Genomic DNA, 23,044 nt, shown 5'->3' with positions numbered 1-23,044 from the left:
GTGTTTACCCCAGTAGAACCATTCCTGTCCTGCCTTGCTTGTCAGTATGCAAGGCACACAAAGTTGCCCTTCCTAAAAAGAAGCAGAGACTGTAGGTAAGAATCAGCCCACTCTTCTACCCATGCTTGGTAGAAAGAGAAGTAGCTTCTGACTAGGGAAGGTATTACTGTGCTCAGTATTTCTCCCTTCTGGAGTCAGGATGAATGATTAGGAATTAATTTTAGAGCCAGTGACCCAATGTCCCAATGGCATTCTGTCTCTCCCTGACTAAAGAGATACCTGTGAGCTCTCCAGGTCCCACCCAACCCCAGCACCCGGCAGGGCCACTTACTTGACCACTTTGCTGGGAAGGAGAGACAGACCCTGTTGGATTTGTCTTCCAGGTCTTTCAGTTTGCAGTCAAAGAATCACTTATCCTGAAGCTGCCAACAGACGAACTCATGAACCCCTCACAGAAGAAGAAAAGGAAGCACAGGCAAGGACAAAGGATTCTCTGTGGCCAGGCTGTTAACCTGTGTGCTCTGACTTCCCCTTGGACTTCCCATCTGCCTCCCTCTTTAGCTCCTGCACAGGCTGTGTGAGCCCATCAGTTTGGCATCACACAACTGAGGGCCACCCTTCTCAGTGCTCCCTGAGTGTATGTGCCATGGACCAGCCCTTCCTTTGTCCCCAATGCAGTGGACTGTGAAATAACTGTCTGTTTTTCATTTTCCATTGACACTCCTGGCCAGTAGGACATGAACTGTGCTCAGGGCTCCACCCTGAAGCCATTTCTCCTTGTTGGGTGGTCAGTTAACATCTTACCCATTCTCAACTCTGACCAGAATCCTTTTCATTGTGTTGGCACTTGTATTGTTTTTCTAAGTTGTATAATAACACTGTCTTCTAGCTATCTTTTACTTAGGGTTGGAAGTTATTTTTAAAAAATTGGCACTCTTCCTGGCTGTATTCCCTGATGACTGTCACCCATCGAAGGAAGGAGCTTACTCCAGTTCTAGATACAGAAGGAAATCCCTGTGACTCTTCCCTTTCAGAGATCCTGAAAGGCCTTTCTACCTCTCCATCTTGAAACTCCCCCACATCTCCACCTCAGCAGCAGGGAGAGGGAAAGCGAAACAATAGCATTGTAATAGACATATAGGGTTAGGCTTTGTTTTTTTTCTGTATTTTGTCCTTTTATGTTTGTTTGGGAGGGGATCGTGTTTAAGTTTAAATCTTGTAGCAGGGGCCAATGGGATTTAGAATGGACTCTTGGCTTCTGTGAGCCAAAGTAGGGCTTTGGGAGGATACTACCCTGACCCTCATCACCAAACCACAGTCACTGATTGCAAGTTACATTGTCATTTATCTGCATCTGTAGAGCTCCCAAGGGCCATGAGCCAGAAACATCCTTTCTCTGTTTTTCAGGTTGTGGGCTGCACACTGCAGGAAAATTCAGCTGAAGAAAGGTTGGTTTCACCAGGGTGTTCTTAATCAGTTCAATATGAGGTCTTGTTCTGTGACCATCACCCTGCCCGACCTATGGCTGCAGGTGCTGACCCTGCACTGCTTCCGCTCATTGCACATTTCTCTGCAGCAGCTGAGAACAGCTCAGCTTCTCACTGCAACTGAGAAGGCCTCTTAGGGTGCAGAGTTCAGGCCTAATGGTCTCTGACTTTTGCAGTGTGTCATTTACTGGGTTCCAGACCTCGTTTAATGTTTAGAATATCTGTCCTGCTGTTCCACACTATCTCCACACCCTCCCCACAAAGCAAATCACCCTGTCTTGCCTTATGAACAGGGGTTACCTGTGATATCTTCTAAGTGTTAAATGTGTGACTAAGGTGATAGTTCAGTCTCCTTTGAAGTGGGTGATTAGACACTTGGTCAGTAGAGCAGCTGGGGAGCAGGGTTGTAGCAGTGCCAGCTCTATTCTTCTCTCTCCTAGATAACTCTTCCACACAAGTGTACAACTACCAACCCTGCGATCACCCAGACCGCCCCTGTGACAGCACCTGCCCCTGCATCATGACTCAGAATTTCTGTGAGAAGTTCTGCCAGTGCAACCCAGACTGTAAGTGTGCTACATTTCCCCTGTAGTCACCAAAATAGTCAGCCTCACTATGTCCCAGGCTTCCCCCGTGCTCTGTCTTTTGCTGCTAGTGGGCTTTCTGATACCTCTGTTAGCTGTGTTTTAGGCATTCTCCAGACAAAACAAGATGCTTAAGATATGGAAAAATCATTTTCCGGGGCTCGGTGCCCATAGCACAGTGTTTACGGCACCAGCCATATACACCAAGAGTGGTGGGTTCGAACCTGGCCCAGGCCAGCTAAGCAACTGCAACAAAAAAATAGCCAGGCATGTGGCGGGTGCCTGTAGTCCCAGCTACTCAGGAGGCTGAGGCAAGAGAATCACTTGAGCCCAAGAGTTTGAGGTTGCTGTGAGCTGTGATGCCATATCACTCTACCAAGGACGACATAGTGAGACTTTGTCTCAAAGAAAAAAAAAAGTCATTTTTGGAAAACGCTAAGGTTCATGATTTTAAAAGCAGCAATTATGCAGTAATGAGACCTCTTCCAACTTTGCCTCCCAGAGGAGAATTAAGAAACATGGAAGGGCGGCACCTGTGGCTCAGTGAGTAGGGCGCCGGCCCCATATACCGAGGGTGGCGGGTTCAAACCCAGCCTGGGCCAAACTGCAACAAAAAAATATAGCCGGGCGTTGTGGCGGGTGCCTGTAGTCCCAGCTACTTGGGAGGCTGAGGCAAGAGAATCATCTAAGCCCAGGAGTTGGAGGTTGCTGCGAGCTGTGTGATGCCACAGAACTCTACTGAGGGCGATAAAGTGAGACTCTGTCTCTACAAAAAAAAAAAAAAAAAAAGAAGAAGAAGAAAGAAAGAAACATGGAAATCTGGGGGCCAGGTGCCCATAATCCCAATACTTTGGGAGGCTGAGGTGGGAGGATTGCTTGAGGCCAGGAGTTCCAGACAAGCCTCAGCAATATAGCAAGATACCAGCTCTAAAAAAAATTTAAAAATTAGCTGGACATGGTAGCAGGCATCTGTATCCCTAGCTACTCAGGAAGCTGAGGCAAAAGTTCAGAATTATAGTGAGCTGTGACCATGCCATTCCCCTCATGCCCAGGCAATAATACAAGACCCTATCTCAAAAAAAAATATCAAATAGTTTTGATTCAAATCTCTTTCAGGTGCCATCTGTTTTTACTTACTAGGTGGAATCTTAATATCAGGTAGGAGACAGGAGCCTGGATGTCAGCAGAGGCTAACGGTGCTTCTCTTTCACTTCTTATACCTCACCCTGTGCCCTTCCCCACTCAGGGCTGAACAGTTTGATGGCAGTCCCCAGAGCTTGGAGAACTTGCATACCCAGGCGGGTATGCTGGAAATACCTCCTCACCCATAGTAGATATCAATCTTAGCCACAGCAGAAAGGTGCTTGTACTAGGGCGGGCAGTGGGTGGAGGAAGGTGCCATAGAACGGATGCATTCTGTTCTCATAATGATACTTGTTTTGATGGTGAGGATGTACAGTGAAAAGCACAGATTTTGTTTCTTCTGGGGGTACTTTCCATCTCAGGAGGAGGGAGAGCATTGTTGGGAATCTCTAGGAGATACACCTGCTTTTTTCTTTATCCTTTCTTTCCTTTTTTTTTTTTTTTTTTTTTAGACAGAGTCTTGCTCTGCTTCCTGCACTAGAGAGCAATGCATCATCATAGGCCACTACAGCCTCAAACTCCTGGGCTCAAGCAATCCTCCTGCCTCAGCTGCCCAGGTAGCTGCGATTAGAGATGCACACCATCATGCCCAGCTTATTTTTCTATTTTTAGTAGAGACAGAGTTTCAAATTACTGGCCTCAAGCAATCCTCCTGCCTCAGCCTCTTACAGTGCTAGGATTATAGGTACAAGCCACCACACCTGACCTATACCTACATTTTTTATTTGCAGGCATGAATATTAGGAGGCACTCCATTTTCTCTTAAGAAAAAGACAAGTGTTTGGGGCGGCGCCTGTGGCTCAGTTGGTAAGGCGCCGGCCCCATATACCTAGGGTGGCGGTTCAAGCCCGGCCCCGGCTGAACTGCAACCAAAAAATAGCTGGGCGTTGTGGCAGGCACCTGTAGTCCTAGCTACTCGGGAGGCTGAGGCAAGAGAATCGCTTAAGCCCAGGAGTTGGAGGTTGCTGTGAGCTGTGTGATGCCATGGCACTCTACCGAGGGCCATAAAGTAAGACTCTGTCTCTACAAAAAAAAGAAAAAGACAAGTGTTTGTTAGAAAAGGATCTTCTCTCCCATTTTGCCAAAGCATCCTTGAACACATGACATTTATTTCTTTGCTTCCCTCCTTTTTTTTGTTTGTTTGTTTAGCAGGCCCAGGCTAGGTTCAAACCCGCCAACCCAGTGCATGGAGCCGGCACTCTAACCATTGAGCTATGGGTGCCCAGCTGCTGCTTCTCTTCTTAACCTCACCTGTCTTCCCACCCAGGCCAGAATCGTTTCCCTGGCTGTCGCTGTAAGACTCAGTGCAATACTAAGCAGTGTCCATGCTATCTGGCAGTGCGAGAGTGTGACCCCGACTTGTGTCTCACCTGTGGGGCCTCAGAGCACTGGGATTGCAAGGTGGTTTCCTGTAAAAACTGCAGCATCCAGCGTGGCCTGAAGAAGGTAAGGCCTTTTCTCAGGACCCTGCACCAAATACTGAGGTGAAAAAGAAAGAATAGTCCTGGGCATCCTCTTTCCACTGGTTACTTAGATGGTTTGTGAGAGTGGTTGATAAAGCCTAAAAGACACATATTTACTGCAGTAATAAAGTTCCCTGTCCTAGTGAGAGATTAGAAAAGTGGCCCCTTGCGCTGGCCAGACTGAAACAGGCAGAGAGGTAGATGCATCATTGAAGTTGTCTAGTTTTTCCTCTTACATAGCAGTGGATTCCCATAGAGGCAGGTCTGAGAGGTTCCCAGTTTAAAAGTAGAGGTGTCCTGTTTCTTTTTACCACCTCCCTTTTTTGTCTGCCCCCCCCACCACCACCACCACAGAATAGAATAGTTCAGACCTTTTTCTGCTTTCAGATCCTCTTAATAGTTGCTGGTTCTTTCCACTCTGCCCCCCAGCAAACACATCAGCGCACACACCCTCACTCACATAAGCCCTATAGGCTGAGGCTTGGCTCTCTTCCTCAGCACCTGCTGCTGGCCCCCTCAGATGTGGCCGGATGGGGCACCTTCATTAAAGAGTCTGTGCAGAAGAACGAATTCATTTCTGAATATTGTGGTGAGGTAAGTGCTATAGATTTGGCCCACATTCTTACTGGGGAGATACTGATAAGAAACTCTGATTTTCTGTGGGCCAGGCTTCTTTGAATTAATCTCCAAATAACTCAGCTGAGTTCTCATGTGACCTCTGGCAAGGAGGGATGGGGGTGGGGGACCCCACAGAACTCTTTGCAGTCCTGAAACAAACCACAGTTCTTTAACTCTTTGGCAACTCCAGCCACATGAGGGAGTGGTAGTGGGGCTCTCTTCTGCCTCCATACTGGTCAGCCTGGGTGGGAATTGAAACAATGTAAGCTGGGAACTCTCTCTCTTATGATTCTCATCATGGTACTCAGTAAGCATCCATGTTTGACACTGCCCTCTCCCAGCTCTTTCTAGGGGCAGGGTATCACGCCCAGAGCAGGCATACTGATACCCCATGTTTGTTCATTTTCTGTCTCTCCAGCTTATCTCTCAGGATGAGGCTGATCGACGAGGAAAGGTCTATGACAAATACATGTCCAGCTTTCTTTTCAACCTCAACAATGGTATGGAGTCTCCTCGTCTTGTCTCAAGGTGGTCTTTATGCCAAATGTCCCTTGCTGTAATCCAGGTTCAAGATCAGCTCTCAGTCTTCCAAGAGATGCATAGTGCAAGGGAGCAAGATGGAATTCAGAGACCCCATGGGCCAAAGTTGACTTGCTTTGGGAGAATCTCTGGTTCTGGATTGTGTTTGTAATAAGAGCATGAGCACTTATACCTCAGAAATCTCCCTACACAGCCAGGTACGGTGGCTCATGCCTATAGTCCTAGCACTTTTGGAGGCCAAGACAGGTGGATCTCCTGAGCTCAGGAGTTCAAGACCAGCCTGAGCAAGAGCTATTCCCCATCTCTAAAAATAGCCCAGCTTTGTGGTAGGTACCTATAGTCTGAGCTACTCAGGAGGCTAAGGCAAGAGGATTGCTTGAGCCCAAGAGTTTGAGGTTGCTGTGACCTATGATACTACAGCATTCTACCCAGGGCAACGAAGTGAGACTCTGTTTAAAAAAAAAAAAAGAATAGGTCAGCACCCGTAGCTCAGTGGGTAAGGCGCCAGCCACATACACCAAGGCTGGTGAGTTTGAACCCAGCCTAGGCCAGCTAAAATCAACAATGACAGCTGTAACAAAAAAATTGGTGTTGTGGTGTGACTGAGGCAAGAGAATCACTTAAGCCCAGGAGTTTGAGATTGCTGTGACACCATGGCACTGCGATATAGTGAGACTGTATCTCAAAAAAAAAAAAAAGAAAAAGAATAGAAAAGAAATCTCCCTACACAATAGATGGGAAGAGAAAATCCATCATAATTCAAACAAAGAGGAAGCAACCCAAAGGAGAGCTCCCACATGAGGCTGAATTCTTAGGCTGCTTGCTTTCCCATGCTTCTGTTAGTACACTGGGCTTCAGAATTCCCAGTGGACTAACTTGCATCTGTTATTGTTTAATTGATTCTAAATTTGGGCTAAAGAAGCTGTGGAGTTGCCTGCTATGCTCATGGTCTTCCTTGATTTGCTTTATATAGATTTTGTAGTGGATGCTACTCGGAAAGGAAACAAAATTCGATTTGCAAACCATTCAGTGAATCCCAACTGTTATGCCAAAGGTGGGTTCTCAGTGACCTGAGAGGTGGAACAGGAGATAAATGCTGCATTTATAGGATTTCTATGCATTGTTCAACTTTTTTCATAACTCGAGTTATTTTTTGTCCAGAGGTAATCACAATTAATGTCTGGTATCATATCATTTTAAGCCCCTCTTTCAGTTTTATATTTTGCTTTTTTTTCCACTGAATACATTACAAACACTCTCACAAAAAGGATTTAAAGATAATTCTTTCTCCGTATCACTGCCCAGAATAACAGATCTAAAAGCGTAGAGACAACTACCTTCCTTGACTGCTTTTAATTCCATTTGATTTATGTTTTCACTGGAAATTTGGAGGAAATCAGCCTAGCATCCTACTAATGGTTGACTTGAAGTTGACCTAGCCTTTGGTTTATCCTGTTTGCAGTGGTCATGGTAAATGGAGATCATCGGATTGGGATCTTTGCCAAGAGGGCAATTCAAGCTGGCGAAGAGCTCTTCTTTGATTATAGGTAAGGTAGGCAGTAATGATCCACAGAAGGTGGCTCTAGAGGCAGAAGGGGTGGCTGTTGGAATAGATTTGGGGCTTAGGGTGGATAATATGGATGAAGGAATGGGCCTTGTGGTTAAGGCTTTGTTTCTTCTCACTCCTGGGGCCTTACCTCAAAAGTGGGAACAGTATAAACGGCTGTTAGTGGCTGGGAGGGGAAGTGAAACAGGAGGGTCTCCACCCTTTCAATCCTAAGAGCCTTGAGAGTAACCTGGTTCCTTCTCTCTGCTCTGGGACAGGTACAGCCAAGCTGACGCCCTCAAGTATGTGGGGATCGAGAGAGAGACCGATGTCTTTTAGCCCTCCAGACCCACACCAGCGCTTACAGTAGCGGCACTGTCTTGGCTTTCATGCTTACAACACTGCTGCTCAAAAATCCTGCACTGTGTCTACCACACCAAGAAACCCCCCTATCCACCCTCTATAGTGAGGCCTCTGCTTTGTCCAGTGGGCATAAGACTGTCTCAGTGAGAGGGGAGACAGGCAGCTAGGCCTTGGTCTCCCTGGGGAGAGAGTTGCAGGGGTGGGAGACTGCATCTGCATCTCAGAGGAAATGAGCACAGGCTGGGGTGAGTGACTTAGGTGTGACTTCGTGTCAGCTCCCCAGGCTGTGAGCCTCAGGACTCCACTTAGGCAATTCCTAACAAGTGTTAGCCTGTGATTTTAGCTTTTCTAATCAAGGGTCCTTATGTAATTGGGGGGTGCCAGGCTTATCTCTATGATCCTAAGACCTAGAGGGGACAGACTGAGTGAAATGTGGCCCCTGGAGCCTACAGGTGATGAGTCAGAGGCCAGCCTGGCACGTAGCACAGATGAACTCAGAGGGAAATGGTTCACCTTACCATCTCTTCCCTCAGGGCAGGGTTCACACTGAAAGAGTATGGATTCTAAGTGCGGATGTTTAAGGCCAGTGTGAGAAAAGCTATGTGGCATCCTTCCATGAGAACAGGCCTGATGACAGTAAACTGCTAAACCTGGGCCCAGGAAGCCCTGAGAAAGCCTTCTCGGTGTGCTCTGAGGAGAGATGGGTTAAGTGTTGTCAGAGACCTGGAAAGAGGTGTCAGCACTCCTGCTCCTTCCAAAGCTCTGAGTAAGTGGCTGCAGTGGATGTTAGGCTGCCACTGAAGAAGTTTCAGAAGGTGTGTCTGGCAAAGTGTGAGCACCTGGGCAAGGTGTGAGCCTGGCAAGGTACGAGCACCTGGGCAAGATGTGAGCCTGGCAAAGTGTGAACACCTGGGCAAGGTATGAACCTGGCAGGGTGTGAGCACCTTGATTTGCTGGATTTGTAGTTTTTCCTTGGCCTTCCATTCTCCATAGAGGGTAGGCCTAAGGGCTTGTGTTGTTTATCTCTTCAGGGTAGGGAGGCACAGGCCTAGACTAGAGAGGGCAAAGGTCATTGGTGTGATCTACTTTCCTGTCTGTAGCACCTGCTGTTTGGAAAGGGTGAATTAGCAATATGTGTTTGGAGATGGGTGAGGGGCTAAATTGCACGCATTTAGGATGGCATCACATGTGTGGGGCACACTGGTAGAGAGTATTTGAAGAAGCAGGCAGAACACCTGTCCTGTCTGTGGTGCCATTTCTCTGGGATTCATGCAGAGCAAAGCACTTTACTATTTCTTTTAGAAGGTCTATATATTGGGGTGGAATTTGCGCTAAAGTCTCCCAAGGTCTCTGCTCCTGAGGGAAGGAGAAGAAGGTGTGAAAGATTCTCCTCCAGTCTTGCCTTATCTCCTGGAGGAGGCAGAAGGAGCTGGCTTGACATAGAAGAAATTAACAAGAATGGGGCCAACAAGAGCTGCTGCCCTGTGTCCGGGGCCTGTGTGCTGAGCTGACAGGGAACAATTGGCATTATGCTGGGTGGGAAGGACTCAGGCAGGTACAGACCAGCCTAGGGAGTAACAGAATAGGGAACTGACGTCTCTCTTCTGGGGAGTCTGAGCCTCTCTTCCCTGGTCTCCTCTGGCCATTTCCTTCCTCCCACCCTGCTGAGTGTCTCATGAAGAGAGAAATAGGGTTCCCCTGTGGCCTAGCTGTCTCTAAGGGATTTGCATGGGATGTGCACACACACACTCACATACTCCTACTCGCCATTCTGGTGGGCACACATGCACCCTGCACCCAGCACCTGCCCAGCCTTCTCCCTCCCAGTGGGGCCAGCACCCAGCTTGATTCTGAAATCTACATCTGCTGTGTTCATTGTATGTATCAGGGAGACCCTCAAGCTGGACTGGGGGCTCTGAATTACTCATAAATTATAGTGGGGAACTGAGACAGATGAAGTGAAGGATTAGTCCCATCTGAAATGCCAGGGGCTGTCTGTGAGGAGTGTGAAAGTTGTTTTTTTTTTTTGTTCCATCCTTTGAGAGGTTGGACTGATCCCATGCTCCCCTCAGTGAGCAGAATCACTGTGGCCAAGCCCTCTTTTCCCAGTTTCAGACCACTAATCCTTCTGTTCCTCCCATCCTTTGTCCCTGCTGTCCCCTATCTTTAATGACGGGTGTCAACCCCTCCCCCCATAGGTAATGATGGATGGAGCAAGGTGGTGGGGCCTGGGGGAGGCTGGTGTTATGTGCGGCTTTGTTGCCAGTGAATTTCACGCACTTTAAAGTCCTGTGGCTTGTGAACCTCTTATCTGAATAAAGTGTTAGAATCCATTTTGGCAGGTTGTGTACTGTGTGCTTTGGGGCTGGAAGGACTCAAGGATGGCCATCCAGAAGCAGGTTTGGCCTGATGCTTCAGCATTCTGATCACCACTTACCTGACTGAGATCTGGGTATGGGGGAGGCAGGAGATCTGGCAAGAGTACCAGTACCAGGCCCCTGGCAGGTGATGCAAGGATTCTGAGAGCTCCCCCTGGAAATTCCTAAGCCCTTAGATTAGTTCCTTTAAAGTCATCCCACTTATCCCTTAACCACGACGTCAGCTACCACACACAGACTGGGGCTCTGCCACTCTGATTTATTGGAACAGCTCCAAGTCTGAGAGCACAACACGCTCAGCCCTGCTTCAGAGTAGAGGCCAGACCAGGCTGGTGAGTGACCAGTAGGCCTCATGAGACTTCCACCACTGGAGAAGCAAACTACAGACTGGGCACAGGACAGGACAGCTGACTGAGTTTTTCTTTTATATATAAACAAATAATTTAAAAATTAGAATTATATATAGAGTTTCTCTAGGGAGAGACTATGCAACAAAAAATATATATAAAGAATATGACCTCCTGGGCAAAAGCAGCAGCATCTCTGAGCGGAGGAAGGGGGTTCCTCATGCACTGGATGGGGCTAAGCCTCTGGGCAGGCACCAAGGCCATTGCATGTCTTGGGAAAGGGTGGAAGACTAGAGGGCGGGCTAGTTGGGGGGGTCTGCATTATTTTACATTGTAGGATTTTTATGGCTTTGGCTAAAGCATGTGAAGCAGCGGAGGTACTAAGGTGCTAATCTGAGGCCTCTTGGTCTCTGTGTAAAAAACAAAAAGGGAGTGAGGGACAGCAATGAAGCTCTCCCTAGCCCCCAGCTGAGTGGACACAGATGGAAGACATTCTGCAGGGTGGGGAGAGGCTGGGGGTAGGATTTAGCAGCCTCCTCCCCCCATACCCTGGACGACCCTGCAATCCCACACATCTGTCCCAGCTGACAGTATGTGTTGGAAGGGAGGCAGTTAATCTCCCCATCATTCTTGTTAATCCCTGGCAGCAGCTGGGACAGGGATGGCAGGATGGGCCTGCCTCAACCCCCTGAGGCTTCTCCTTTGGGCAGGCAAACAGCCAGGAGCCTGGGGAAATGGTACTGAGCAGGGCATTGGTTTAGGCAGTGAGGCTCAGCCACTCCCTTGGGTCCCATCTGTAGCTCTGCCCACCAAACTTAGGAGGGTGGATGGGGGTTGGGAGTTGGGGTGGGTATCCTCTGGATAAGCAGAGCCAGCTAAGAGGAGCCAAATGTCCTTGACAGGGTTGGGAAGAGACAGGATTTGGGGAATTCAGAAGAATTGAACTTGGTCCCTGAAGCCCTTCTGATTCATTCAGACCTGGATTCCTCTAAGATCTGGGGTAGATTCTGGTCCTGGGGGCCAGGGCCAGGGCCAGGGGCTGGGGCTGGGGCTGGGACTGGGACTGGGACTGGGGTTGAAACTTGGGTAAGAGCTGGTGTAGGAGTGGGGGCCTGGGCAGGGCCTGAAGCAGGTAGAGGGGCCTTGCTTCCAGGATGGTAATCATGGGTCGCCTTGGGCTCATTGGTGTGGTAGGAGCCCTTGTAGCGATGATGTTGCAGATAGAAAAGCACCAACATTCCCACTAGCCCGAGCAGCAGGAAGGCCACCAAAACTGAAAGGAAGAAAGGGAACAATTCAGAGCAGATCTCTGGGATTTCACCTACTCATAGAAACACACATAACTATACACTTTGGTCAAAAACCTATATGTATGACAGTCAGCTTCCAACCACACAAAGCTATTCCTATAGGTCTGTAAGTCTGAATTCCTAGCTTATCCCCTGCCAACTTCTAGTTCTAATATTCTCTTTTCTACCTTCCTGTTACCCTACTTTTTCATCTCTCTAGATGTTACTGTACCCCTATCTCCCCATCTATTAACTATAGCTCATTTTAATATCTCATTTCAATTAAAAATTTAGAGCACCCTCAAACATTAAAATATTTCCAGCTCAATATACAGGGTGGACAAAAAGTTCGTGTGCAATTTAGCATTTTTAAGTTGCACACGAACTTTATGTCCACTCTGTGTACTTCCTTCAGTACACCCTGTCTTAACCTTTGTACCATCATGCAGCCGACCATCCCTCAGCCATGGGGATCAGGGCAAGGAGAGACTGCTGCCAGTCAGAGTGTGGTCTTGGGAGATTGGTGATCATTGCTACTTACAGCCTAAGAGTATGGCCACCCATCCATCATCATGGTAGTACGGAAAGTCTGAGGAGGAGAGAGCACCAGTCAGGAGGTCCCTCTACCAAGTTAAGAATCATTTCCCTTCCCTGTCATACCCACTTCCCTCTTCTGTGTCCTCCGGGTGTACCTGGGGGAAGATACCAGGGGTCAAGCTCAGGAGGCACCTCTGAGACAAAGCGTGGCATAGCGCCACAGTTAGATTCAGACAGTTCTCCTTGAACTCGAAGGGCCTCAGCCAGCTCAGCAGTCATGGGTCGAGGGGATCGGAAGTGGGTCTTCAGGGGGGCCACATTGTTGAATCGAACACCAGATAGACAGCCTGAGAAACCTGGGGTGTTGTAGCGCTGGATCTCTGGGTCAATGACTCCTGTCTCTGAGGGAGAGGTGGGCCCAGAAAGAGGGGCTTGGACCACTCAGAGGCCCTGCCCCTCCCTCCATCTGTAGGTTCCCCACTCATCTTTCTTACCACCCTCACTGCCATTCCCAGTTCCTTCACTCTCCATTAGGCTCCAGGACCTTACCCAGAACTCTTTGCCCCAAACTCACCCGCACTCACAGCTTACCCATCACGCGCCCCAGATACAAGGCCTTGGGTGAGTCCAATTGGCTGTCCACCAACAGGGAGAACTTCTGTTCTGTCAGTGGGAAGTAGTCCACCTGAGTGAGGATGGGGTGGGGGCAGTAAGGGAAGGTGACTGAGACCACAAAAGAACTCTAACTCTGTCCAAACTGGTGATGCCAACCAGGTAAGTTCCATTCAGTCCAAACTGGGCAACTGCAACTCCTGGACCCAGTGTAGTATTTGATATGTTTTTTAAAAACCCCAACACCAATCTTTGGCAGCTTACTAGCAGTTTGACTTGGGAAAACCACTCTACTTTCTGAGCCTGTTTACTGGTTTGTAAAATGAAGACGGTAAGAACCCCTGCCATCCTGAACTACCTCACCCAGCTGTTGTGAGGGTCACAGGGAGTGACACATGTGAGAATCCCTTGCACACTAAAATGTGCTTTACCAGTGTTAAGTCTTTGACATTTTCCTGGTTGTCACACCTGAGATCACCAGGTTGTGATCTGCATTGGTTCACTTCCCTCTATACAAACCTGGATGAAGAGGTTGCGGTAGACCCGGGTGATATTGATGCTGTGGGGCTGGCCATCAGTGACTGGGCGGGTGGTCAGCTGGTACACATAGGGACTGGTGCCCAGCTGATAACGTAGCTGCAGGGTCCCTGTGGGGGTGGGGAGAGAAATTTGGGGTCTCAGCTCCCACGGCCTCATCTTCTAAGGACGCTTGGGTCCTTGTATTAGTGAATAGTTACAAGAATTAGGGCACCTGGGGGACACTGGCATTGAGGGGGAGCTCACCATCTTCCTTGATGAGCACAGCCATGTAGTCACGCACAAAGGAGCTGACGTAGAGCAGGACGGCAGGGGCGGAGTTGGTGCTAAAGCTGAAGGAGACCTCCTCCCCCGTAACGTTGTAGACAGGCCCTCGGTAGCCAGGCACGGGCCGGCCAGGCCGGGGGTAGTCAGGCAGGCGGTATCCGGGGCCGTGGTAGCCAGGCACATAGCCTGGAGTGTCGTAGCCCGGGATATAGCCAGGCTCATAGCCTGGCACTGGCCGGCTCAGCATGTGGGAGAATTCGCGGGCTGCAGAGCGCAGGGCCGACTGCAGGTTATAGCGCATCCAGGTGCCCGGCTCAAAGAAACCGCCAATATCTGCAGGCAGAGGCAGTGAGTTCAGGGCCCCCACATCCTTGCTCCCAAATGTGGAAGTTTTCTATGCCACATATACCCCCAAGACTTGCCTCAGTTTCTGCCATGCTCATAACCCTCCATTTACTACTACTTAGGTCCCCTTGAGCCCTTCTATCACAGAACAGAATTTCATGGCCAAAAGAAATTTAAGAGGTCATCTAATCCAGTGGTTCTCAACCTCCCTAATGCCCCCATATGGGTGGGAGACACCACAACATGAGGAACTGTATTAAAGGGTCGCAGCATTAGGAAGGTTGAGAACCACTGCTCTAATCCAACCCCAGCAATTTTAATGGGAAACTGAGGCTCACAGATGGATAGTGACTTGTCTAAGGACATATAGTATGTGCAGAGCCAAGATTGGAATTGAGGTATCCTGACCCCACCCAGTATATAGGGGTGCCCCCCCAAATTTGTATACGTATTTTAAGAGTGCAAAAAATTGTATTAAAATGGTAACAGTTGGTGGTGCCTATAGCTCAGTCAGCAGGGCGCCGGCCATATACACCAAGGGTGGCGGGTTCGAACCCAGCCGGGCCTGCTAAACAATGACAACTGCAACCAAAAAGAAAAAATAGCCAGGCATTGTGGCAGGTGCCTGTAGTCCCAGCTACTTGGGAGGCGGAGGCAAGAGAATTGCTTAAGCCCAAGTGTTTGAGGTTGCTGTGAGCTGTGATGCCACAGCACTCCACCCAAGACGACAGCTTGAGACATTGTCTCAAAAAAAAAAAAGGTAACAGTCAAATCACATTTGATTTTTGCAATTACAGGAGATACAAGATACAATATACAAGATAACAAACATTATCAGTATGTAATGAGTATTACCATTCTAATACATTTTCCTTTCTTAAAATATGTATACATTTTGGGGCACTGTCTACCTGTGTGCCACTATTCATACTTCCAATTTAAGACCGGAAGTCTTCTGTTCATCCCCATGTCCACGTATTTCTCTAGTCCCCCAGATTCCTCCCCCTAGTAACCTGCCTGCCCTTGCCTCTCCCTGGGTCAGATTTGGGGAGGATTCAGTCTGAGTATCTGTGCAGACTCTTGCTATAGTACATGTCAAGCCTTGCCTAACCAAGCGCCAGGTCAGAGACACATTTTAGGAACGCAGCAATCATCAAGCAGGAAATGGCATAGAAGGGCATCCTGCAACCTAAAGGCAATATGTTTGTGTCACCTTGGGATAGTGGGAAGATGGGAAAGTTACACATATTTGTTTTATGCTTTTGAGCTTTTTTTTTTTTTGCACCAGCTAGTTATACTGTCCCTCCCTGTCCCACTTTGGTGTCACTCAGTATCTACAGCTGCCTGACCCCCTAAGGTCAGAACTCAGGAACATGGGGACGACTCTAGTTTCCCCTAATGCTTGCTTTATACCACTTTCCTTCCCTGTTCTCCCTATATCCCATTACACAGTATGGCTCCTTGTCCCCCCATAACCAATCACACTGACCATGGTTGCAGTATGGCCCATCAAAAGCTGTGAGGTCACAGTCACATGTGTAGTAGCTATAGTGCTCCACGCAGCGGCCTCCATGGAAACAGGGGAACCTAGGGTGGGCGCAGTGGCCTGTGCAGTTGGGTGAGGTACCCTCAGAAGCATTGGCACGGCCCTCCAGGTTCAGAGTCACTCCATTCAGACGCATGGCCCTCAAGCAACCCACGAAGGGGCGTCTCTTAAGCTCTGCAGATCCTGGGAAAAGTAGAATCAGTCAGTATGGCGGTTGGGAAGGGAGCCAAAGGGGCTGGAAGAATGGATCAGGATACCAGGGATAAAGGGAAAGGGGGGGGGATGGTATTCTGAAGCAGAGGGGATTGGGATCTAAGACATGGGGTTCCTAGAAACAAGGAGAGTGGTTTTGGGAGGATGGGCAGGTAAAAGAGCCATTAGACCTGCCTCTGGATTACTACTCACCAACATAGAGGGGCTGGTCATACTCCAGCCAGATGTAGGTCTGCAGGGGCATGGGCCTCAGCACCCAGGGCCGGTGATCCACTCGCAGCCGAGCCTGTTTCACGTTGATTTCAGCCCGGACCAGATGCCACTCATCATCATTGAACTCAAAGTCATCTGAGTGCACTGTCAGGTTCTCATCCCCATTCCCCACATCAAAGGCGAAGACCACATCCCGGGATGCTAGACAGTGTGATGGAGGGCAGGGGGAGAAAAGGACTCAGACTTCCAAAATCCCTCATAGACTTCTTGCCCAATACAACCTCTCTTCTTCACCTCTTTAGAGGTCCTTGAATATGTCCATAGCCTGGGACAAAACTTAAAAGCTGCTTAGAGCCTCATACCTTTGGTTCTGCCCATATTGCAGATCCACAGAGCCAGTTTCCCAGCCTCATCTCTCAAGCTAGAAGATAGCTAGTCAGCAGTGGAAGAGAAGAGGGAGTCCAGCTTCCCTATTCACAAAATTATGGGCCTAAGGCCCAGAGAGGTGAAGTGACAGTCCAAGGTTACTTGGCCAGCCATTTAGGCCAGCTAAGGGCCAGAACCCAGGGTCATCTCAAGCCCTTTCCATGCTGCCTCTCATAGGGCACCTGCCCTGGTCTTTTGCTCCAGCCTCTACATACTGGTGTCTCTCCCAGAGACCTCTTTCATCCACCCTGTGGCCCTCCCAGTCTGTCTGCTCACTGTTGAGTTCCACCCGCACATAGGGCCGGCGCCACTGGCAGTAAGGGCCCCTCATATTCTCTAGGAATACTCCGGAGGGTGCTGAGGTCTTGAAGTAGAAGGAGACATCAAGGCTGTGGTTGGCACGGATTGGGGGAAAGCGTAGTGCAGCCCCAGTGTGGAAGGAGATGGTGTTCCAGGAATTTCCTACAAAACCAGATGGAGGAAGTCCTTGTCAGCGAGTCTGGAGGGTGGAGGAGGAAGGGAACATGGTGGAGGTGGGGGTGGGGAAGGTAGGGCTAAGGAGGAGAGGTAGGGTGGCCAAGGAGACCAAGGAGTGGAAGGAAGGAGTAGTAAGATGCAGAAGAACAACGAAGATGAGGGTCACATAACAGCAGGAGCCAGGGCACTGGACAGTGTTCCCTAGAGACCCCCAGTGGGTCAGGTGGCCTAGATTCTAGACACTGGAGAGCCAACCCAGGGAAGGCACATAAAAGGGGTCTGCCACTCACGGTCTCCATAGCAGCGCAGAGGCCTCAGGAAGAACTGGGCCTCAGAAGTGGAGCGGTTTGTATCCCCTACCACAATCTGAGTGACAGGCAGATGGTCCACAAAGGTCAGCATTCCCTTATCAGTTCTCCTGTGGGGGCAGGATCCAATGGCTCAGTCCCTTGCCACTCAGCTCCCCCTAGAGTCCTGAAATTCCTGTCCCTTTGCCCCTGCTTCCTCACCACTGGGGCTGGTCAGCATCACAGTTGCAGTACAGGGCAGGGTCCACACAGCTCCGGTCCAGACCACAGGCACAGCGCTGGATCCCAGGCTGGGAGCCTCCCCAGTAGAAGTGCTGCTCCTCATTTCGGCCAATCCAAAAGCTGTAGGGGTAGCCTCCTGGGGAAAAGGTGCAGGCAGCTTCCAGCCCTGTCCCTCCATGAGCTTCTGGGCTCCTCTTGCCCTTCCAAGTGGCCCAGAGCCTAGCTTGAATTCCCTAGCCCAGGGAACTCTCTGTCCTCTCAGGCCCCCATTGGTGTCTCCTCCACCTCCCTGACCCCAGCTCTCACCTGCAGTGTTGAGCAGCCGAGAATTATAGCAAGAGAACTCGATCCACTGTTCACAATGCTGGGAGGCATTGGCCAGGGCACTGACCTCCTCCCAGGACGCATTCCAGTACTGGACAGCCCCCAGGAATGGCCGCTCCATACTGGAACCTGTCACTCGAGTTGTCCACAGTCTGTCATGCCGCACAACTGTCCATGCTCGGTTCTCTGAGGAAGGGGAGGGACAGAGCTTGGCTAGAGATAGGCATTCTCCACCTACCTTCCTGGCCACTTCCATCATTACTGCTGCAACTCAGCTTACAAATTCCTCCTTTCTTCTCTGTCCCTATTTACCACCACCAATTTTTTTTTTTTTTTTGAGACAGAGCCTCAAGCTGTAGCCCTGGGTAGAGTGCTGTGGCATCACGGCTCACAGCAACCTCCAACTCCTGGGCTCAAGCGATTCTCTTGCCTCTGCCTCCCAAGTAGCTGGGTCTATCGGTGCCCGCCACAACACCGGGCTATTTTTTGGTTGCAGCCATCACTGTTGTTTGGCAGGCCTGGGCTGGTGGTGCATGTGGCTGGCACCTTAGCTGCTTGAGCCACAGGTGGCAAGCCACCATTACCAATTTAATTTTCTGCCCTGCATTGCTTTGTCAGCTGACCCCTTACCACACATCAGAACCACTTACCTCGGATATCGCAGTACACTACAAATGGCTTCAGGGGACCACTGCCATCAGGATCAATGGTGAAGTTTCCAGAAGTTTTCCCACTGAGCCGGTAAGCCTCACAGGATTCCTTATATAAAGCTGGTAGGTGGTAGGGTGGGAAATGGCAGTTATGGAGATAGAGAGCTAGAAGGACTAGCCCCATCATCTCTAGTGAACTCATGATCCCTGGAAACCACCTGACCTCCCGATCCCTGCCTCTATCCTATTCCCCATCTGGCTTACGTTGGTGGCAGGTCTCGCCCTTATAGCCTGTCAGTTCACAGTAGCAGATAAAGTCATCCCAAGACTGGTAGCAGCGTCCATCATGCTCACACATGTTAGGGCTGCACCTGGGGAAGGGGTCAGCACCAAGGGAAAGAGCCTTACTGAGCACATGAGAGTGGGGACTGACCCCTGCAAGCTTCTGTCCTGGAGAGACAAGTGCCGCCTAACTAGCCACTGCCCAGATGCAGGGGCGCAAGGTGGTCCTCAGGGCTCAAGTACTACTATTCTCCTTCCCCCAAAGAACAAAATATGCCTTATTCCCCCGCACAAAAACAAGTGCTTCATTTCCATTCTGGGATGTCACTTTAAAATTAAAAATAGGTGAGAGGTCAAGGAAGAATCATCCTGAAGCAGAGGCCTAAGGAGCAGAGACAAGGAGGAGAGAGGTTATTGGGAAACAATAATCCCACTGGGAGATTCCCACGGAACTGGGCTTTGGAGAGGTCGTCTCTTGTTAGGGAGAGGGGCTTCTGGATACCTATCAGTGATGCCACATGTATCAAAGAGGACCTCAGCATAGTATCCAAGCCGCCGGCCCTCCACCAGAGTCAGGTTGACCAGTTGACCATCCACCTTGAGCAGCTCCATGCAGCCATGGAATGCCGTCTGGTTGGAGTGGCAGTCCCATCGACTGGCTGGCTTGGGACAACCTGAAGCAACCACCCCTGTGAGGCCCTCCCGAGGGGAGACCCCAAAGGCCCTCCCCAGGGAGAAGACAAGAGGGAACCAGACATAAAGGAAGAAAGGAGGCCAGAACCAAAGTGTAAACTGTGGCAATGACCTTTCACTCCCCAAGACCTCAGAGGATAAGGGGGTGGGGGGGGGCAGGGCTTGATCCCTACAAAACTCTTCATGTGGCCCCATGTGGGTGGACTTCAATGGGCCCTTCCCATCCAGAGAAAAGGGTCTGACCAGGTTGGCCCCCACCAACTTACCACCAAAGAAGTATGAGGTCCCTGTCCGGATCAGCAGTGGGTATGAGACCCTAACCTCTGCCCCCTCCACATCATCAATGCTGATCACTACATTGTTTTCCTGTGCCACAAAGTTCACCTCATGCCAAAATCCATCATTCAGTCGGTACCCTAAACAAGAAAAGATGATGGATATGGGTGGAGGGAAGCAGCAACTAGGATAGGAAAATGTCTTGAGTGAGAAAGCAGCAGTTCCATTCTGTCTTCCTGCAGCAGCCCATGTGCCCCTGTATACACTGCTTTCAGAAGTGATGACATCTCTGAATGTCTCTCTTCATTATCCATGACCCAGCAGCTGACTGAGTTGCAAAGTCATAAATGAGTAACAGAATCTCCAGGGACCCTCAGAACTAGAGAATACCAGGAGTCTCAGGCTGCTGCTTCTCCCAGAGCCCTCAGCCCCTCAGATCATCCTTCTGAGCTGCCTCCAACCACATTCACCTTTTCCCTACTCTGGGAATTCCCAGCCCCTCCCTTCACTCCCTCTACCCTCTCCAGCAGGCAAAGGCCTGGGTTCAGGCTTATGCCTCCCTGGGTTCCTCTACCTTCCTCTAGCCTGCTTAGGCCTCCCCTGCCACTCCCTCACCAGCAGCAAACTGAAGCTTCTTTCGACCACTCTGTGCAATGGACACGTTGACCTGCCCTTCACTGAGCATCAGTTCCACATGGCCCAGCCCATCCCCCAGGCGGGAGAAAAGTAGCAGCCCAGTAAGGTCCCATGTGCGGAAGCGAAAGGAGACTGCCAGGCGGCCACGGCGTGGGAAACCAGGCACTTGCACAAAGTTATGAGGGCCTCCAAAGTTGATAGGGTGTGGAACTGGGTCCAGGCAACGGAAGGCCACTTTCCCCTAGGGATGAAAGTGAGGATGCATCAGCACCCACAAGCCAGTACACCTGCCTCTGCCTCTGCCTCTGCTGGGAATTTAATTTTCACACTGGTCTAAGACACTTGTCCCTCACTCCTTTGGTGTTAGCAGGGTGAGACCTCCAGCCATGACCCTTCCCCTCCTACCTTGTCAACCTGTGGACCGAGGCCCAACTCTTGACATTGCTAGTTTACACTGTCTGCATGGCACCTGGTTGCTTCTCTTCCTTCCAGTGATGGAAGGCAATTCAGGGCCACAGATCTACCTCCCATTAGCCACATAATCATATGAGTTCCAAAGTCAAAGTGTTAGTGGAGCATATCAAAAGGGGCTTGGTGCCCATAGCACAGTGGTTATGGTACCAGCCACATAACACCAAGGCTGGTGGGTTCAAACCTGGCCCAGGCCAGCTAAACAATGACAGCTGCAACAAAAAATAGCTGGACGTTGTGGCAGGAGCCTACTTGGGAGGCTGAGGCAAGAGAATCACTTAAGCTCAAGAGTTGGAGGTTCTGGGAGCTGTGATGCCACGGCACTCTGCCAAGGGCGGCATAGTGAGACTCTTGCCTCAGCCTCCTGAGTAGCTGGGACTACAGGCACCCACCACAACACCTGGTTATTTTTTTACAGATGGGGGTCTTGCTTTTGCTCAGGCTGGTCTCGAACTTCTAAGCTCAGGCAATCCATGTGCCTCACCCTCCCAGAATGCTAGGATTATAGGCATGAGCCACTGCGCCCAGCCTTTTGTCCCCAGTTTTTAACTGAGTCTCAAGATCTCTTCCTGCTCTACCGTATCTTCGCTGGTCAAAAAGCTTTGGTATTTTGCCCTCCCAGATCCCCCTGCCCACTGACCTCAAAGGTGATCCGGGAATGGCGCCGCACAGCCAGGTCTGCGATGTTGACACGGTTGAAGATTACATTTTCCATGCAGCCACGGAAATTATGCCTATAGGCGAGATTTTTCCGTGCAGCGCCCACCAGACCCCCGACAAACATCTGCAGGAGGAGTGGGGATTGAGGTTCCCTGGGCACAGGAGCACCTTATTCTTTCCCAACCACCAGCCCAGGCTTTATTAAAGACTCAAAACCCACATCTCCCAGTGTTGGTACTATAGCTCACTCAGGCTCCTTTTCCAGCTCTGACTTTACCACAGTTGGTCCAACGCCCTCGGGCGAGTCAGTCAACCTGTCTGGGATTCTTTATCTGTAGATCCAGGCCAGGGTCTTCACCAACTCCACAAAGATGTGGGAGGATCCAAGGGGACAATTCTCCTACCTAGCCTGATGCCCAAACTCTGGCCTTCTAGACCCCATCTTAGTAGTTCTGGGATGGCACCCAGAAGTATGCATGCCAACAGTGGAATCCACAAAACCCAGGCCTTTTCCGTGAGCAGTAAGTGTGCCAAGAGCTGCTAGGTTATTTGGGAACCAGATTGGAGAAGTCCCATCTCTGGGAGAGAGAGAACTACTGTCCCTCCCACCCCCACTCATCCAGCACCCCACCAATCAAATGGCACTTCCCCCCTCTCTTACTTCTGTGTCTAGATTCAGCCTCTCAAAGTCGCCATTGAGCACAAAGGGCTGGACATAGCCGTCCAGGGTGAGATTTGCATCACGGCCATATCGATCTACGCGTACATAGTGCCAGTGCTGGTCATTGAGGACACCGCCGGCGCTCATAGTTGTGTGACCTGGTCTTGGCTGGATAGGGCTGCTGCCTGAGAATGGAGCGGGACAAAGTGAGACCTGAAGCCAGGACAACTCCAGCTAGCCCTTGTTCCCAGGGGGCACAGCAGTGCCCAAGGCAGAAAAGGGGCTGCAAGACGGACAGCCACCTGGCAAGTGTGTGACTTAACATAAGCATTTAACCTCTCCCAGCGTCTGTTTTCCTATCTATAAAACTTGGAGCACACAGCTGCTTCTACGTCATCACGGGGGTGTTACGAAAAGCTAACTAGAAACAAAATAATTGTGTGTTAAGGGTGAGGGTATTGAGGCTCAGGGAAATGTCTTGTCCAAGGTCACACCACTAGTAAATGGTAGAGGTGAGAATGGAATTTAGTTCTGACTCAGAGTCTAGTGCTTTGCTAGCATCAAGTGCTACATTTTAGTAGCTACAAGGAAAGAATGTTCTGGTCCATACAGCAAAGAAGGGGAAGATGGAGCCCGGGCACGGCTGCGCGCGGAGGAGGTGCCTGGAAGTCAGTGTTGGGGAGCTTCAGGTATTGGCCCCTTGTCGCTCTCACCCAAGCTCATGTGCAGCAGTAGGTGCGCCCCCTGCAGCTCGAGCGTCACGTAGTCTCCTTGGGCTCCCTCCGCGTGCAACAGGAGCCCATCCTTCTCCTCAGTCTTGAAGCTGAAGGCGAACACGTCCCACAGGCTTCTGCTGACCCCTCGCGGGAAACGGTATGAGATGGCATCGTCGCCGTCGAAATAAAGTATGTCAGACTCTGTGCAAAGGAC

The 23,044-nt window shown here is 50.2% G+C and overlaps 2 protein-coding genes across 14 annotated transcripts in view; one reads left to right on the top strand and one right to left on the bottom strand.

Annotated features, from left to right (window-relative positions):
• The window catches only part of EZH1 (enhancer of zeste 1 polycomb repressive complex 2 subunit), a 36,162-nt gene extending 26,085 nt beyond the window's left edge, over window positions 1-10,077 (top strand). For 8 of the 12 annotated variants that reach the window (XM_053568905.1, XM_053568896.1, XM_053568898.1 and 5 more), the window contains 9 exons: window positions 384-475; window positions 1,408-1,448; window positions 1,928-2,053; window positions 4,482-4,660; window positions 5,107-5,271; window positions 5,714-5,795; window positions 6,809-6,889; window positions 7,298-7,382; window positions 7,660-10,077. In XM_053568905.1, the coding sequence (XP_053424880.1) occupies window positions 384-475; window positions 1,408-1,448; window positions 1,928-2,053; window positions 4,482-4,660; window positions 5,107-5,271; window positions 5,714-5,795; window positions 6,809-6,889; window positions 7,298-7,382; window positions 7,660-7,720 (912 nt within the window). In that variant the 3' untranslated portion in view covers window positions 7,721-10,077. The remainder of the gene's footprint in view (window positions 1-383; window positions 476-1,407; window positions 1,449-1,927; window positions 2,054-4,481; window positions 4,661-5,106; window positions 5,272-5,713; window positions 5,796-6,808; window positions 6,890-7,297; window positions 7,383-7,659) is intronic. The other 4 variants (XM_053568907.1, XM_053568903.1, XM_053568906.1 and 1 more) reach the window with 3 other exon arrangements.
• A 284-nt stretch (window positions 10,078-10,361) lies between these two features.
• CNTNAP1 (contactin associated protein 1) overlaps window positions 10,362-23,044 on the bottom strand; it is a 20,272-nt gene continuing 7,589 nt past the window's right edge. Inside the window, exons 6-25 of one of the 2 annotated variants that reach the window (XM_053568881.1) lie at window positions 22,828-23,031; window positions 22,115-22,299; window positions 21,434-21,577; window positions 20,302-20,563; window positions 19,677-19,826; window positions 19,220-19,391; window positions 18,700-18,806; window positions 18,436-18,555; window positions 17,768-17,971; window positions 17,441-17,597; window positions 17,222-17,349; window positions 16,731-16,916; window positions 16,008-16,229; window positions 15,546-15,785; window positions 13,691-14,044; window positions 13,427-13,554; window positions 12,887-12,980; window positions 12,451-12,696; window positions 12,300-12,347; window positions 10,362-11,742 (exon numbers count right to left, since the gene is read on the bottom strand). In XM_053568881.1, coding sequence (XP_053424856.1) covers window positions 11,438-11,742; window positions 12,300-12,347; window positions 12,451-12,696; window positions 12,887-12,980; window positions 13,427-13,554; window positions 13,691-14,044; window positions 15,546-15,785; window positions 16,008-16,229; window positions 16,731-16,916; window positions 17,222-17,349; window positions 17,441-17,597; window positions 17,768-17,971; window positions 18,436-18,555; window positions 18,700-18,806; window positions 19,220-19,391; window positions 19,677-19,826; window positions 20,302-20,563; window positions 21,434-21,577; window positions 22,115-22,299; window positions 22,828-23,031 — 3,656 coding nt within the window. In that variant the 3' untranslated portion in view covers window positions 10,362-11,437. Of the gene's footprint in view, window positions 11,743-12,299; window positions 12,348-12,450; window positions 12,697-12,886; window positions 12,981-13,426; window positions 13,555-13,690; window positions 14,045-15,545; window positions 15,786-16,007; window positions 16,230-16,730; window positions 16,917-17,221; window positions 17,350-17,440; window positions 17,598-17,767; window positions 17,972-18,435; window positions 18,556-18,699; window positions 18,807-19,219; window positions 19,392-19,676; window positions 19,827-20,301; window positions 20,564-21,433; window positions 21,578-22,114; window positions 22,300-22,827; window positions 23,032-23,044 lie in introns of those variants that run through there. The other variant, XM_053568882.1, reaches the window with a different exon arrangement.

This window comes from Nycticebus coucang, chromosome 18, assembly GCF_027406575.1.
Source record: "Nycticebus coucang isolate mNycCou1 chromosome 18, mNycCou1.pri, whole genome shotgun sequence".
NCBI classification, from domain to species: domain Eukaryota; kingdom Metazoa; phylum Chordata; class Mammalia; order Primates; family Lorisidae; genus Nycticebus; species Nycticebus coucang.
The sequence above is the reverse complement of the archived record's forward strand: the minus strand, read 5'-3'. Positions and strand labels throughout refer to the sequence as shown.